The sequence below is a fragment of the Corythoichthys intestinalis genome, chromosome 16 (genome assembly GCF_030265065.1).
Source record: "Corythoichthys intestinalis isolate RoL2023-P3 chromosome 16, ASM3026506v1, whole genome shotgun sequence".
Lineage (NCBI taxonomy): Eukaryota > Metazoa > Chordata > Actinopteri > Syngnathiformes > Syngnathidae > Corythoichthys > Corythoichthys intestinalis.
The window spans coordinates 5,385,053-5,403,622 of NC_080410.1; the positions used below are offsets into that span (position 1 = coordinate 5,385,053).

Below are 18,570 nucleotides of genomic sequence, written 5' to 3' on the forward strand. Positions count from 1 at the left end.
GGATTTTTTCCCTTTTTTTTTTTTTTTTTTTTTTTTTTTTACTAGTCAGATCAATACTTGGGCACCCAAGAGAAATATGTTTGGCGACGCCCATGCAGCCGGATATTGGAATGGGTATCAAGAGCAAAATAAAAATGATATCAATGCAACACTACTAGCTATTGCAACAACTTTGCACAGTTCGCGCTTGGTACAACCTGAGCACAGAAGATACTGTATCTTGTTAAGCAAAAGAAGCCTTTGAATGCGGATGCCCGTCTAAAAATATGTTTCTTTCCAATCTGCAGGGGCTGTACCCGAGTCCGGAGGAAGGCTGGCAGATCTACAGCTCGGCGCAAGGCGCAGATGGAAAGTGTATCTGCACGGTGGTGGCGCCGGCACAGAACATGTGTAACCGCGACCCACGCAGCAGGCAGCTACGCCAGCTCATGGAGAAGGTGACTGTTGTCCATCACGAGGCATGATTGGGAACGCGAGCTGTCACACAGACGTGATTACAGTCAAATGCATCAGATAGGCATGTTTTTTTATTATTACAGCAGTGGCTTAAGTACCACACAAGGCCTAATCTCCCTTCTGACAAAATGAAGTCCTGGAACTATATGAAAAACCTGCAGGGCCATTATGCCTGCCCGCTATAGTACAGGTAGTACTATACCTTATACTATACAGTGGTAGTCCCAGGTTACGAACGAGTTCTGTTCACACCGAAGACGTAACCCATGTCAGAATTAACCCTTTAAGTAATCCTAAATGCCCCCTAAGTCTCAAAATAACTATCCAAAAACATGTATAATACATTATTGTACTGTCCTCCTAAGCTGCGAAATGACGATGTCTGACGTCCATGTGGTTTGCTGACTTTATTCAGCTTCTCATGACATCCACACTTGCAGAATGGAACTAAAATAAAAATGAAATTAAATCAGTTTCATCTTCACTCACAGCAATTCAAATTTGCGTTTATAACTAGCTGATTGTACAGCAATAACAATCCACACAAACGGCTGGTATGTATCAGTTAGCGTCTGCACATCATCAAAAACAATCAAATAAACTCGCCCCAGGTATTTGGCCACATTTGAAAATGCACAATAAACAGTACAAAAGGTGTCCTATATAGATGTTGCCTCTGTGGATGCTTCACAAACAACAAATGTGCGCACGGGTTTGCAGCTGTAATCTGTCCCCTCTCTCACTTCGTGGAAGCAAATGCGCTCTTCCTCCTGTCCTGCTTTCGCGTGCATTCTTCTTTGTGTGTGCAAATACATTCTTCTTTGTGTGTACATGCGCTTACTTGCTTGCCATTAGTAATGTCTATTCAACGCTTCCTGCGCCAAGATAAAAGCATGCATCACAAACCAAAAGTCAACATTATTAAAAAAAAAACAACAACAACAAAGATTTCGGCTTAATAAAATCGAAATCACATAAGTTGGGTACGTCATAACCCTGGGACTACCTGTATACCATAATTTTTCAGGACTGTAGATTTTCCCTTCATTTTGAATCCTATGGCTTGTAGTCCAGTGCGGCTTATTGGTTGATTTATTTGGGTTAATAGGTAACATTTTATTTGACTTCATTAGACCGTTATAATTATGACATGACAATGTCATGGGCATTAATGAATGTTTATGCTTTTACGGCTAATGCCTGTTGATTTGGTCTTGTTGAAACTTAATTTTGAGGCAACATGGCGAACGTGAACCCACCCGGCCATTTGGCACGAGCCATTATGATTTTTTTCGAGCATGTTTGGCCTGTATTGTGGCCGACCAAAATGCACAATAGACTGGCACAAGCACATTGAGGATCAGAGTAAAATCCCCGTGTCAGGCAACTTTGGCTTTTTTAGCCCAAAATGTGGCACTCTGGGGCGGACAGTGGCATTTGTCATTTTTTAAGCTCCAATCTAGAGATGAACAAGGAATGAACGTGTAGAAGAATAAATGTAAATGTTTTTGAGCAGCACCAACATGGAGGCTCCAGGCGCTTCTGTCACGGCCGCCCGAAGGGTAAAAAGACACGGAGGATCGTGGAGAAATCCACGTTTTCAGGGAAAAGGTAGCTTTGTCATTTTAACCCAAAATATGGCTGGATTAACTGGGGCGAACCCCCCATTGAATGTACAGATGAACTGTATAAGTGCTTTGGGAGACAGCCATTTTGGTGAGTTCAATCATTTTATCTTAAGGCTTAAATTTGAATTATGTAAGGTAAGCATATTGGTCAACTCCTGTGATAATAACTGTATTTAAAAATATATATATAATTATTAGTATAATATACAGTACAAGCCAAAAAATTGGACACACCTCATTTAATACAAAACAAATAAAGGGGCCAACCCCATCGATAAAGCAATATATTGCACTAATCAACCCTGATAAAGGTATACCTGTGAAGTCAAAAACACTTTTAGGTGACTCCCTCTTTGAGCTCATAGAGAGAATGGCAAGAGTGTGCAAAAAAGTAATCCAAGTAAAGGGTGGCTACCTCAAAGATACTAGAATATTATAAATGTTTTTAGTTAATTCACCTTTTTTTGCTAGGTATATAATTCCTCATGTGGGATTTCATAGTTTATCACCTTCAACGAGAATTTACAATGTAAATAGTCATGAAAATAAAGAAAACGCACCAATGAGAAGGTGTGTCCAGACCTTTGGCCTGTACTGTATATTTTTGCATTAAGGAAAAAAATAATAATTGTGAGTTAACTACGATGCAATTATCCACAATTAAAATTTTAATCGCTTGACAGCAAGATTATAAGTACAGTGGTACCTCGACTTACGAAATTAATTGGTTCTGGAAGTAGTTTCGTAACCTGAAAATTCTGTAAGTAGAGCTATGTTTTCCATGTAAATACCCTAATCTGTTCCAAGCCCCCAAAAATTCAGACATAAATCTCTTATAATGCAATTAAATGCATAAAAACAGTTATGCATAATGTTAAAAAAAAAAAAACTGAATTAAGGATAAAAGTTAATACACTCATGTAAAGCTGTCAGAACACAATGGGCGAATGAAGAGAACACTGGAATACACACATACACATACAGTAGAGGTCCCTTTTAGCAAACTGGATGCCAGAATTGCTGGATATTAGCCAATGGCAGAGCAGGTATAAGTATGTTACATCCTGTAAACTAGGGAAGTGCGAGTACCACCCATACTGTATTTTTACCTTTCGAATCCTGAAATTTGTTTCTTAACAAGAGGCAATACTTTCCAGTTGAGGCATGTCTTAACTTGAAAATTCTCTATGTGGAGACGTTCGTAAGTAGAGGCATAAACTTCATAATGTATTGAGGGGACACGGGGCATGGGGCCGATAAATAGGGGGCCTGCATTGTTGGCGAGGTCGTCAAAGCTGACCGAGTGGAATCACAGACAAAGACCTTTTTTCGAATTTGAAAATTCTTGTGAATAAATGCTTAAATCCCTGCATTCTTTATAGATATACAGTAGATGCAAAACAGTCTCGATTCTTGGTTAAAAGCAAAAAAAAAAGTGCAGTTAGCATTTATTTTATGTAAATATGTCAAAGTACAATGCTAGTCTATTAGAGAACGTAGCTAGCGGCCACCTTATGTAAACAGAGCTTTTGCTGGTGAAAATTCTTATGAATAAATGCTTAAATTCCCGAATTCTTTATAGATAGTATGGACGTAAAACAGTCTCGATCCTTGGTTAAAGGCAAAAAAACGTGCAGTTAGCATTTATTTTACCTAAATATGTCGAAGTACAACGCTAGTCTGTTAATAAATGTAGCTAGCGGCCGCCTTATGTAAACAGAGCTTTTCCGGTGAAAATTATTGGGAATAAATGCTTTAGTCCCTGAATTCTTTCTCGATATGGATGTAAAACAGTCGCGATTCTTCGTTAAAAGCAAAAAAAAAAAAAAGTGTAGTTACCATTTATTTTACCTAAATGAAGTACAATGCTAGTCTGTTGGTGAATGTAGCTAGCGGCCGCCTTATGTAAATAGAGCTTTTCCGGTGAAAATTCTTGTGAATAAATGCTTAAATCCCGGAATTCTTTATACTGTAGATATCGATTCTTGGTTAAAAGCACAACAACGACAAAAAAGCCGTGCAGTTAGCACTTATGTTACCTAAATATGTCGAAGTACAATGCTAGTCCATTAGTGAATGTAGCTAGCAGCCGCCTTATGTAAACAGAGCTTTTCCGGTGAAATTTTTTGTGAATAAAGGCTTTAATCCCTGAATTCTTTATAGATATGGGCGTAAAACAGTCTCGATTCTTGGTTAAAAGCAACAACAACAACAAAAAAAATGTGCAGTTAGCATTTATTTTACGTAGATATGTCAATGCACAATGCTAGTCTGTTGGTGAATGTAGCTAGCGGCCGCCTTATGTAAACAGAGCTTTTGCTGGTGAAAATTCTTGTGAATAAATGCTTAAATCCCCGAATTATTTATAGATATGGGCGTAAAACAGTCTTGATCCTTGGTTAAAAGCAAAAAAACTGTGCAGTTAGCATTTATTTTACATAAATATTGCAAACTATGAGGTCAATGCATTAGTGGCTAATTTGTCCCATTGATTTTTTTTCACAACGTTTCAAAATGCAGGCATAGTATGAAAAATATAATAATTTCCTTGAATCCCCGAATAAATCACTCCTGAGACAATCCTTTCTGTTTGTATGCGGTACAGCTTTCGTACTTTTACAACAGAAATCCGGCGTTAGATCGCTGCGTGCGTGTTTGTGAATAGCTCCTCTTGATGTGGACGACCCCTATGCGAGGCGCAGTGCATGACCAATCTGACCCGCCAATACTATTATGAAGTCTATGGTAGAGGTACCACTGTACACTTTTCAATTCGCTAGGTCGTATATATAAAGTGGGCCTGTCTGTTGCATGGAACTCCAGGGCTGAAAATGAGTCCCACTGATGTGAAGGCAGCATTAATGTTGGCCCTGGTTCTGTAAAATGTTTGAGAACCACTTTTATACAGCAGTGCAGTACAGTTTTTTGTAGGTTTTTTTATTTTTAGATAGAGGTGGAAAAAACACACACTTGCCGGTGTGTCTCAACAAGCGGAAGTAACAGCTCGATATGTCACCTCTGCCGTGTCTTCTTTCGAGCTCTCGCAAAGGGAGGGTGGTAAAAGCGCACAACCTGACATTGATGTGCTCTTGTGAGGGAGGCGGGGCTAAATTGAGATGCAAGATGGGTCTCGCCGAGTCAGGCTGCCACCTGAATTCGCATATTGCATTCCGCCTCGTTGAAAGTTTGTCTCTCCCCAGACGGACGGTTGTGTCTGCTACGTCTTCAAGCGCGTAAAATTTACACAGACTTTGAAAGAGGTACAATGCAACAGAAGGGACATATTCTGACACAGACACTTGATTTAGAACAAACTGCTGGGTTTTTGTCCCTAGGCACTATCTGCATGAGCACTCTTTATTTAAAGCAAAATCTAGACCCGTGTCCATTGTAATTTATTTATATTCATATTCTGTGGATGTAGATTTTGATTGATGAGATTGGAATTTAGAGCTGTCAAAATACTTCAACATGGTAATATATCACGATACTTTGTATCCCAACAGGTTATATACACAGTGGTATGAAAAAGTATCTGAACCTTTTGGAACTTCTCACATTTCTGCATAAAATCACCATCAAATGTGATCTGATCTTTGTCGAAATTACACATGAAAATATAGTGTCAGCTTTAACTAAAAAATCCCAAACATTTATAGGTTTTAATATTTTAATGTGGATAGAATGCAAACAATGACAGGAGGAGGAAAAATTAAGTGAACCATCTGCCTAAGGAGACGTAATGAACCAATTTTTACCAAACAATTTAACTCAGGTGTGTGCCCAATCACTAGCCACGTTTACATGCTGACTTTTATTCATACCGATTCAAATCATTCCGAATGGAAATTTCACATCAGCTGTTTACATGTCACTTCATCTATTCCGATCCAGCGTTTACATGTGTCTGCCTTTATTCCGAAAGGACGTTTGACAACTGCCGTCTGACCTGCGCTAGTGTTGTATCGGTCGCGAACGATTCGTTCTTTTTGAACGAATTGTTTTGGTGAACGAGACCGAACTAATCATCATCTGCACTGATTCGTTCTATGAAGGTGGTGCTTGTTCGCTGCGTGGGAGGGCGTTGAGCAAGCGGCAGCGTCTTCTGACATCGCACACGACCAATCAGACGCCAGCCTCATCGCGGGCAGGGGAGGGACCGGAAACAGAATCAGGGCGTTTGTCACTCACGTCCACGTGTGGCCAATAAGCAGCCAGCGTGCAGGCAGGGGGGCAAGACTGAGTTTTGTCACTTCCCGTTCAGTGACTCGGTCCTCCGGTTCCTGACCTAGCTTGCTGCTAACTTGATTTTCCAGTAATGACTATGCGGTGAATGAATCAGAAAATGAAAGGAAATGACTTTGTCACATATTTGTTAACGTGGAGCCTATCAAATGCTGCTCAAACAGACAAAAACACCACACAAATCTAGCGAGCATTGTTTAGAGTAGTACTTTTCTCAACAAACTCGTGACTGCCTATGACGACATACTATCAAATTTACAGTAATTTAAAACACGGGTAGGTACGAGGCAAGCAAAAGCTGAGCTGCGGTCGCGTGACGGCAGTGAAGCGTGCAGAGAACTGTCACTATATGGAGGCTTCATGGCTGCGATATTTACCTCATATGTGCACAGAAAAAAATATTTAGTATGATCACCATAATACTGATTTGCAATGAAACTGTATATACATGTCAATTTTTTCCCGAGTGTTTTATTTTTTTTTTTTCGTGTCAGCGTGTCGGGTGTTGGTTGGTTTGACAAATTATGTCAATCCGTCCATCATGTGCTACTCAAGCGCCCAAAACAACGCACGCAGACACGGGAGATGTCGCAATATGTCTACATTTTTCTTAACAGACTAATGAGAGTAGAAAGGCGACATCGTAAAGAGCTAACAATTATTTCTCGTCAGCATTTGACCATCTGAGATGCGGGGACGACAGGGGAGCTGACCGGATTATTTTATTTATTAATACCAGCGCAAAAATTCAACACGATCATCTTAATACTGTAATAGCCCCGAATGAGGGAACAGAAGGAGAGGAATGAATGATGGATACCTTCACTTTATTGTGGCAACAATAGAAAAAAAACACAAATAACTGCGAACTGCTGCAACATGCGTCCAACACTCTCGCTCACGCCGTCCTACCACACCCCCTACTTCCCGCTACGTCACCACTCGGCAGTCCCATGGCCCCTTCGCGGCCCGCAGAAAGTTACGGACATTACAATACTAAAAAACAAAAATACAACAGAGCGAGATGTAAATATGATGTGTTGGTCGTTCCATATTCAGAAATTAAACTTTCGATGTATTTTTATTTTCGTGACAGCAAACATGCTGTATATGTGATTGTATGTGTGATCAAGAACCTGCTAAAGAAAGTCCGTGCGCCCCCGCCCCCTACTCCCCTTACAAAAGGAAAATGTTTAACCGTGTCCTAAATCGAAATGCAAGCACGAGCCATGACTTTGAGCCCATAGAACTAGGACAGACGACGCGGAAGTTCTCCCTCGCTTTTGCAGCAGCAGGAGGGAGACGAGGCTGTCTGTGAAAGCAGAATGATACCGCCTGTCACTCATTTCTGAAACTACGACGAGTGGTCAATGTGGAAGAGAGGGAGGGACCAAGCAATGTCACTTCCCGTTCAGTTATACTGCGAAGCGGTCTTTGGTGATTCGTTCAGCAACGTCACTTCCCGTTCAGTAACCGAACGATTCGTTTGGGCGGGGAGGGAGATGAGGGGGGCGAACGATTCGTTGAACGATTTGTTTGAACGAATCTTTTTACTGAACGAACCGGAATGGATTCGTTTGCTCAAGTGAACGACAAATCTCGTCACTAACCTGCGCAGATTAATCAAAACAAAGCGTCACGTTGCAAAACATGGAGATCGATCGTCAGATCAGCTGCTGTTTTAACTTTTCGAGTGGAAACAAAACTTCAGAATGACACGCCGTTCATTTAAAAAGTTGTGTGGGTGCGCTGTGCGTGTGCTTGGAAGCCATGTTGCAAGTGACGTTACTTACGTCACCAAGTGACGTCACCACGTCAGTACGGAGCATGTGCAGAAAGAACGCAACCAGACACCATTCCGCTTCCCTGTTTACATGATATAATTTTACTTCTAATCGGTTTGGGAAAAGGAATATTCCACCCCTGTGAATCGGAATGAAATTCCATTCGGTTTGGGCCTGTACATTCCGAATGAGGTGTTTATATGGAACACATTTATTCGGTTTGAACAAATATTCCGATTGTAATTGGAATATTTGGCTCCATGTAAACGTGGCAAGTGATGAGTGGTTTAAGGCTGCCCTGCCCACTATAAAACACACACCTGGTAAGAATTGTCTTGAAAACACACCTGGTAAGAATTGTCTTGAAAAGAAGCATTATCTGATGTGAATCATGGCACGGTCAAAAGAGCTGTGTGAAGACCTGCGATCAAGGATTGTTGATTTGTATAAAGCTGGGAAAGGATACAAAACCATCTCTAAAAGTCTGGATGTTCATCAATCGAAAGTCAGAGAAGTTGTCTATAAATGGAGAGAGTTTGGCACTGTTGCTTCTCTCCCAAGGAGTGGCACTAAAGATGACGCCGAGTTCAACGCAGAATACTCAGAGAGGTAAAAAAGTGTCTGCTAAAGACATACAGAAATCACTGGCACAGTCCAATATCTCCGTGCACACATCAACTATCTGTAAAACTATGGCCAAGAATGGTGTTCATGGGAGGACTCCACGGAGGAAGCCACTGCTGTCTGAGAAAAAAAAAAAAAAAAAAGAAAAAAATCATTGTTGCGCTTTAATGTTCGCAAAAAGGCACTTGGACACGCCACAGAATTTTTGGCAAAATATTTTGTGGACCAATGAAACCAAAGTTGAATTGTATTGGAGTAACACACAATGTCTGTGGAGGAAAAATGGAACAGCTCACCAACATCAACACCTCATCCCCACCGTGAAGCAACGTGGAGGGAGTATCATGATTTGGGTCTGTTTTGCGGCCTCGGACCCTGGGCAACTTGCAATCATTAATGGAAGAATGAATTCAAAAGTTCATCAGGATGTTTTGCAGGAAAACCTGAGGCCGTCTGTCAGACAGTTGAAGCTAAAGAGAGGATGGATGCTGCAACAAGAAAAAAATCCAAAACACAGAGGTAAATCAATGATTTCAGAAGAACAAAATACACGTTCTGGAGTGGCCAAGTCAAAGTCCAGACTTCAACCCCATTGAGATGATGTTGCACGACCTAAAGACAACGATTCATGCCAGACATCCCAGGGATCTGACTGAACTACAGGAGTTTAGTAGAGAAGAATGGGCCAAGATTAGTCCTGATCGATGTTCCAGACTGATCTGCAGATACAGGAAGCGTCTGGTTGAAGTTATTGCTTCCAAAGGGAGTTGGCACAAAATACTAAATGTGATGGTTCACTTACTTATTTTTCCCCTTTCTGTCATTGTTTGCATACTATCCTCGTTAAAATATGAAAACCTATAAATGTTTTAATGGCTTTAGTTAAAGCAGACACTGTTTTTTTCATCTGTGTGATTTGACAAATGGCATATCACATTTGATGGTGATTTTATGCAATGTGAGAAATTCCTAAAGCTTCAGATACTTTTTCATACCACTGTAGATGTTCTTCAACAAAGAATCAATGTATTGATTTAAAAATATGCAGAGGTGAGTAATAACATGTTACATATACTCCGTTACATTTACTGGAGTAACTTTTTGAGAAAAATGTACTCCTTGGAGTAGTATTTTCACCCAATACCTTTTACTTTTATTTGAGTAAATTTGTGAAGAAGAAACGCTAGCTTCACTCAACTACTTTGGGCGACACTAGAGTCATTACATTTTTCCTCTTTATTCTACATACTGGCTTTATTTCTGCCAGAGATACCGACAGTTACTGCCTCACTTTCACCAATGAGATGTCGCAACAATAACCACATGACTCCATTATACTAATCTGAGGTAACAATGTTTTTTTCCAACTAAAAGGCGCTCATGCTCTTTGGATGGGTGATGTTTCAAGTGTTGTCCTGGTCTGAATTCGATGATTTATGTCATCTATTTGGCCTAATACGGTCATGTAATAGGTTGTCTTACAGTATAATAATTACAATTCCTATAGATGAAGTTGTGCTCAGAAAAAAATCATATTCAGGTAGTCCTGCGGGTTACTAACGAGATCGTTTATATGCTGGCAACCTAACCCAAATTTTCACATAAATCGGAATTAACCCTTTAAGTACCCCTCCATACCCAAAAATCCCAAAATAACTATCCAAAAGTATGTCTTATACGTCATATTAATAAAATTAAGTACTGTATTTAATGCCAACACATGCCAGTGAAGAAACAATGATGGATTTTTTTTGTTGTTGTTGATGACGTACTTTTCCTTCTATACAAGTGTGTTCTTGAAATCTGCTGTTGCTAATTTTATTGATTCCTGATCTGAGCTGGAATACTGCGAGTTTCATTCTGAATTCACCATGGTTACTAAAATGCCACATTGTTTACATGCTCAAGGTCACTGTCTCGCAGTGCTTCCATTTGCTCAGTCGTCAATAGCAGATTTCAAGAACGCATGCAGGAAGACACCATTTAAATGACGTAGTTTTTAAATGAAAATTCCACAATTGTTTCGTAAATAGCATGTTTTAAGGTTTCAATTGTCTTCCATCAGTCTTGGTTTTATTGTTATTGTTAAAAAGTTCCATTTCTTTGGGTCACCCTGTATAAAAGCATAGTTTGGAACTTAAAATTTCTGAGGAAATTGCGTGGAAATGCTTGCTCTTCTGGTTGCTAAACTCTCGTGTAGGGCTGCAGCTATCAATTATTTAGGAAATCGATTAATCTATCAGTTAGTTCGAATAATCAAATAATTGGTTGACGAACATTTAATGCATTGGAGAGTAAATTTTAGGATATGTAAAACTAAGTGTAACAAGTGTTTTTGCGTGCAGTTATATTTATTTTGGCTTTCTAAGATTAAACTTTCATACGAGCATTAAATGAGAATACAAAATAAATGTTGTTCTTCAAACTCTGCAAAATTGCACTTTTACTAGATAAGAGCAATAAATGCATCTTAAAATCAATTTAATTTCCTTAGCCTCAAACGATATAAAAATATAGGATAGAAGTACAACAAAAGAACAATTGCTAACTTGCATAGAAAAAGTCCCTTATCTTAAATGCTATAAAATTCTAAGTTTTTTTACTATGCTCTTAACAAATCTTTCAAACACATATTCCCACAAAAACTGCTAAATATACTTCTAAACTAAATAACGAATGCATAAATAAACATATTAGCTCAAACAAAAACATACCTTATGTTGGTCTTAACACGGAGCAACTTGTTAGACGAGTTATGGCATATTCACTTTTGCGACTAGAGGGCTCAGTATCAGGATTACAAGATTCTTTGTTAGCTGAAAGTCACATCCCTGTAGGTGAGTTGTTGATCTGGCAATGATGTGAGGCCAAGGTCCTAGGCTCACCCATTTGTGCAATCAAGGCGAAAATTTAGGCAAAACTGTCAAAGTGCTGATCCGGGCCGCATCTGGCGCACTGACTTTAAAGCACGTCCGGTCTGCAAGGTCCGCCCCGGAACAGTGCGTAACCTATCATTTGGACTGTCATAGCGCTGATCCGGGCCGCATCCGGCACACTGACGTTATGAGGGTGTGATTGCATTGCGGATCAGGCGAGGTGAGGCCGGATCCGGCACGCAGTCCCCTGCTATTGGGGAGGTCATGATTTTTAACACCTGAACTGAAATTAACGCATTCACTACTGTTGAGAGCGAAGAGTCACTAATTCATGGATTGGACGTCTACTAGCTTACGAATCTACTGGACTAATTTCAATTCACAACACTAGGATGATTGAACATCAATCTTTTTAATGGCACTTAAAAAAGCCATTTAAAAAAAACAACTTTCATTCATGTTGTATCGAAAATGGAATCAAGTATTTTTTTGTCTCTCAATAGTTAGTATCGTGACCACAGTATGGCCTGCTTGACATTCAGACAAAAAAAAACCTTGAAATTTGTCGAGACTCCCAAAACAGTGTAGGACAATCCATTTTTTAGCACAATTCAGGGCTCCGTAATGGACTGGAGGTGATTACATGATGAGGCCTTGCCTTCCAGGCGCCAGCTATCAAAGGCGAGCGCTCTCATCTAATACAGTCACAGTCTGTCTTAATGAGGACACCTGAGGTTTGTACTATTTGAGCTGTACAAAAGCAAAAAGTGTGTCTGTACGAAAGTGTGCACAGCATAGACACTACAGAGAAAACCTCATTTGGATCCAGAGCATGTGGAGGAAGAATTTCAGTGAAGCCCATCCACAAATTCCCTCCACTGGGAGGGACATAAAAAAGACAAGGACAGGCGAGCATGTCAAGGTTCAAAGAATTCATAACAGCTTGGCGCCAAACTCCGTCTACAGCTTCTTGTTAAGCTTGCACAATATGGAGTTGACCACGGAGGTGAGTCGGGAATGTTCAATGTGTGAGGTTTTGATGACAGCGACCGCCCCGCACTGACCTGCTTCACTCACTGAATGGAAATGCAAAAGAGCATGATGAAAAAGCACAAGAAGGAAAGCTTTCATTCACATTCGCGTCATGGCAATACAAAGGCCTATCTCAATACGTATTTACGTCATCGTTTTAGTATTTTTTTTTCCTGAACTCATTGCCTGCCAGTGATGATGATAAATATCCAATCCATTTAAAGTGGAAGTCTCTGACAGTGAATAAACACATACCTCAATTACTCACAGGAACAAGCACAGACAGATCTTGGGGTTTGACTAGGGATGTCCCAATCCTAACACATGATTGGAAATCAAGCCAATCATGCCATTTTTTAGAGGATCGGAATCGCGTGACAAGGATCGGGTTTTTAATTTAAAAAATATATCATGTTTTACCGCTTCATGCTCCTACAGCACCACAGCCTCTCAGGGTCCCTCTTGCTAAGCAATGCAGCCAAACTGTCCAGCTTGTGTTAAGTATTTAAAGTTAACGATAATTGACAGGTTTGTAACTTTGATCTTGCCAGAGAAGCTTGGTAGCTCTACGGGCAAAGGCACAAATGTGTAACTCATCATTAAACTTGAATAAGTGTGCTGTGGGAACTCATTGTTTAAGTGAGAGGCTGTTCTCAGCAGCGTGAGCGTCAAAGCGTGAGTGGATACAATAATAATAATAATAAAACATTTTATTTGTACACTTTTACACTTCTACCAATGCTCAAAGACGCTTTACAGTAGGAACAAAAAACAGCAAACAACGTGATAAGAACAAAACAAAGAAAATAATTATAATTTAAAAGCTAGTTTAAAAAGGCGAGTTTTTAACAGTTTTTTGAATGTGGGAAGGTCTGAACAGGTACGGATGGGTTTAGGGAGGGAGTTCCAAAGGGAGGGGGCAGCAACGGAGAAGGCTCTGTCCCCCCAAGTTTGGTGTGTTCTTTGTTGGGGCGGTGCGAGGATGTTTCCATTAGAAGAGCGGAGGTGACGGAAGGTGGTGTGGGGACAGAGAAGATCTCTGAGGTAGGGAGGGGCCAAGTTATTGAGTGCTTTGTAAGTGAGAAGGATATTTTGAACTGAATTCTGTATGAAATACGAAGCCAGTGCAGTTTGTGGAGGACGGGTGTAATGTGGTTCCTTTACGGGGTCCGGGTGAGAAGGCGTGCAGCGGAGTTTTGGATATATTGTAGTTTATTGATGAGTTTGGATGGAGAACCGAAAAGAATGCTGTTACAGTAGTCAAGTCTGGAGGTGATGAAGGCATGGATGAGGGTTTCAGCAGCAGAGAAGGTCTGGGAGGGGCGAAGACAGGCTATGTTCTTGAGGTGGAAGAAGGCACTTCTGGTGATGTGGTTGACGTGCTGGTCGAATCTTAGTTTATTGTCAAAAATGATACCAAGGTTGTGGGAACGTGTTGAGAGAGGCAGGGTGCAGTTGTTGATGGTGAGGGAAAATTGATCGTCTATGATGTGAGCTGCAGGGTCGATGATGATTATGTCTGATTTGTTACTGCTGAATTGAGGCAGTTGTGAAGTGTGGATTCAGTGCTTTGCGAGATTTGTTTTGTGGCTATGTAAATTTGGATGTCGTCAGAGTAACAGTGAAATTGGAGTCCATGTGAATGGAGTACGGCATAAGTCACTTCCCCTTTTCGTTATAAAGACGGAAATCGATGCGAACGCTTTCGTGTGAATTCTGCAGGGATGGCAGAGCAACAAAAGACACAAGTTTTGTCTGAGTAATGAAAAAAATGAGGCTACCAAGATAAAAGGACACTGAAGAATAAACATTGTCCCGGCATCGTCATCAGCTATTGTTTAGCCACAACTGGATTCATTTTCTTATTACTATTTAACATTCACACAGCCTCTGGAAACAGAAATGTCGTTTAATCCATCTGCATGCGACCGGGAGTTAAGAATTTTACGACACTGTGCGCTGGTTCTCATGGGAAAACACAGACTTCCTTAAAGCCTGAGTTATGCTACTGCGTTGCGGAGATGGCGAAGCGACTACGCCATCAATGAGCATTCAATAGTTCTGTGGTTTTGCTCTGTAATTCAACACCAGGTCACTAGTGGGGTGTGGCGTTGTGTTTGTAAGGTTTTAGGGGACTCTTGACGACTTCTAGTTTTCTTCTGGTTACACTGCTATGCTAAAATGCTAACGGAGATAAAACACTTAAATGTGTATCTTCAGCTCATCAACATTGAACAACAAATGTTGATCATACAAATGTTGAGGCGCAGGCGAAGCAGAAGACAATTTCGGAGGTGGTCTGTTGGACTGTTGGTGCCCTCACATTATGAATTCTAGCTGTGACGGCGAGCTTCAAACTGGTGTCGAGCACTGTGTGCAGCAAGGTCTGCAAAGAATTGTGGACAGCTCGCCAGCCCGATTTTTTTGCCGTGTCCTACAACCAGCAAGTGGGAAGCCATAACAGATTTCTGGCGGCTATGGAACTTCCCAAACTGCGTTGTAAGCCTTGATGGTAAACACGTTATCATAAAAGCACTTAAGCTGATGTATGAAGTGTGTGAACTGTCTAGTTGAAAATTAAACACCTAGACAACTCTTTTGACACCAAACCTGTGCTTTATTCTTCATATACTTTAAGTGACACATAAATAAGTCACACAATATATGATGAAGTGTACCATCCAAAAATATGACAAAGTGATAAAAATCTGGCAGTTTTTGGCCGACTGCGTCACCGTTTCTTGTCGCCTTTCGATTCCGAACACACACATACTTGTCTCGGTGGTTCTTCCATTTTGTTATTCAATCGCTGGTTGACCTCCAGCCCAGTATTTTCAGCAATCTCCTCCCACGAATTGCTTGCCATTTGGCAATCTTCACAATGTCTTGACAAGACATTGTTGAGGTTGTCGTACTTGCTCTTCATTGATGCTCTCGTCAGCTTGGTCCATTTTTGCGTGTAGCAAATTAATGTTTGACAATGGCGGTGATTTGGCGCTGAACCGGAAACAACAATCTGAGCGGACCAATCACAGTCCATTTGCGCCACGTCACCACACGTTGACGCGAAGTCAGAAAATTGTGAAGGAACACGAAAGGCTACGGCGAAGGGTCATAAATCAGGTCTGCCTTGACAGCGCAGGTCTGTCGCAGTAGCATAACTCGGCCTTAAGGCAATATACTACTGCTTATGTCCACCTGTCTTGCTAAAATCGGCCAAAACTGAAACGTATTGCTATAAGTAAGGAACCAACAGGTTGTTACCAACATTTTTCTCTACAATAGTGTCTATGTTACCTCACTAGCTGCCATTGACGAAACTGAATTTTCAATTCATTTCATGTTCATTCGCCACCTCCCAGTCAAAATGAATTGAACGTGTAGTACCGGCAATGGCGCTCAAACGTTAGCATTCAAAGCCAGTCCTCCCAGTTTAAAAAGAATTGGACGTTTAGCGCCGTCAATACCAGGCAATTAGTTCATAAAGGCACTTATTTGTTTACAAGAATCTTGCAATAATAAAATAGTGTTGCTGTATTTATTAACAGAAATGTTGCACTAAAATATTCTTCTGTCTGTGAAGTTGTTTTGATATTGTATTACTGTATTTTTTCCATTGAGACATAGCTTGTTGTATCGTGGAAAATTATAGGTTGATTTCCTGACCCATGTATCGATACCATGTAATGTGATGTTTATGTCGCCCTTTTTGTGGGTTAATCGTTACTGTCAGCCATGCAATCGCAAATGCTACATATCAGGAAGTACCCAGAGGTTCCTACCTGTATTTCGTACCACAGTCGTTGAATGGTTGGATGCAAAATACCAACACAACCACCAACAAGTGTTGATGATATTACATGTAAAATGAATAAATAAAAAGAAAAACACCTGCATCAAGTCGAGATAGAAGATTTTAAAACATTTTATTCCTGCGAATCACGTCATCATTCGAAATTGATAAAATCAAGCCCGTCATTTACTGCAAAATGGACCCGAACGGGTGCGAAGGGTTTGTGTTAGTTGTTTGGTTGTGATGGTGAGATGAAGCCTCATGAGGCATTGAACCACTCAAGACAATTGGTTCGAGAAAGGGTTAATTTCTCGGCGCCTCTTGTGTGCATGGTATCACCAACTGACTAAGTGTATAATCACAGTGAGTTTTTCGGTAAATTATTGTTGGAATGGAAAGATAAGACGGATGTGTACATTCAACATACTGTACATAAGTACTGTATTTGTTTATCATGACAATAAACCCACAGGAAGGCATTAACATTATAAACATTCTTTCTGTGAAAGGGATCCTCGGATAGAAAGACGTAATTCTTGAAAGATAAATGTGAGTACAAGTTATAGTAATTTTGATAGTTTGTATATTATGACTAAATATTGCCATCTAGTGTATTTGTTGAGCTAAACGAAATGTTTGAATAGAGTTTGACCAAAGTCTGAGTAATATTTTGCATAGCTATTTTGATTGGGAATGCCAGTTCTCTTTGCATTGAGCGCTTTTCTTTTCGTGAACATTTTTTTTTGAGACATAGGAATATTATTTTTGTTGTGCTTTCACTAAATGATACTGTAGCGACTTAACTGTTCTTACCTGCCCAAATGCATGATGGGAAGTTGGGCAACCATGACTGTCAGTGGTGGCTGCAAATGGTATATCTTCTCTGTGTTGTGTTCAATACAGGGTGTTAAGGAAAAGCTCATCTTCTGTCATTCTTCCCCACGTCGCTTGCCAGAATAGTTATAATTGTTGTGGAAGAGATGTCAAAGCTTATACCAATAAATAGCGTGGCTCCAATGAATACTTGTGTCCACTCCGCTCACTTGTCTCTGCCTCTTAGCTCTCAATATACATAAAACGGCGCCATTGTAGTCTGTTCGCGGCAATGCGTGAGTGGGTCGTTCCGCGCATGCGTTAAATATTTTAACGTGATTAATTAAAATAATTAATTACTGCCCGTTAACGTGATAATTTTGACAGACCTAATATATATATATATATATATATATATATATATATATATATATATATATATATATATATAAACTTACGAACCTTTGGGTTCAGTTGAAGGATCAGCCACATAAATCACTCCTGAAGTAAAACCTACATAGATTTTTTTTTTTTTTTTTTAAATTCAGTGTGTGTATGTGTGAAGATGATTCCATAAATTGTATTATCATAATATGGCAGGCTGAGCTATGTTTTTTCTGAGAATGGCATGAGCATAATCAGATAGATGACAGCAAATGTGTGTAACTTAAATCAGGCACTGATTATGCTTGTGTAATTTGGACATTGATGTGGCTACAGGATGGGATGGTGGGATTTTCATTCTGTTTTATTTAAAAACAAGTCCTCTTTTTTGCTGGCTCCATCTTATCAACTACTGTACCCTTCTCTCATCACTCCTAAAACTTTCACTATCCAAACCTCCCCCAAAATATCCAAACTTTCACCTGATCGCAACTCTCTTTTAAACACCCACATTTTGAATGTAGCCAGAGGTGTTTATATACAGTAGCGAGCTGTCAAACCGCGCGGCAAAATCTAAAGCACTCCCTGAAGCAATCACGTTGTAAAGCTGGATAGCGAGGCTTCGGACATCATCGTTTTCGGAACCTCCCCTAAATGAAGCAAGCCTCGGTGCGTGCTTTGCGGAAACGTCCCTTTATTACTTAACACACAGTTCAGCACATCTCGTTACATCAATACTGTTGGGACACTTCTTTGTTATCGAGAGAATTGGTACGCTTCGTCAGCTGCAACGAGTCGCTGCGAATGACGTCATCACTCAAAAATTAATATTTCATTGGCATTGCCCGCCCCCTGGTGGCCAAAAATGTCATAGCGTTTAAATAACTTTCCTATTTGTGAGTTAAAAATTAAGACACTGCCGGTAAAATGTTGTC

At 40.3% G+C, this 18,570-nt stretch overlaps 1 protein-coding gene across 3 annotated transcripts in view; it reads left to right on the forward strand.

The window, feature by feature from the left end:
• olfm2a (olfactomedin 2a) overlaps window positions 1–18,570 on the forward strand; it is a 236,671-nt gene that overhangs the window by 173,386 nt on the left and 44,715 nt on the right. For 2 of the 3 annotated variants that reach the window (XM_057817974.1, XM_057817973.1), the window contains exon 2: window positions 288–437. In XM_057817974.1, the coding sequence (XP_057673957.1) occupies window positions 288–437 (150 nt within the window). Of the gene's footprint in view, window positions 1–287; window positions 438–3,442; window positions 5,345–18,570 lie in introns of those variants that run through there. The other variant, XM_057817975.1, reaches the window with a different exon arrangement.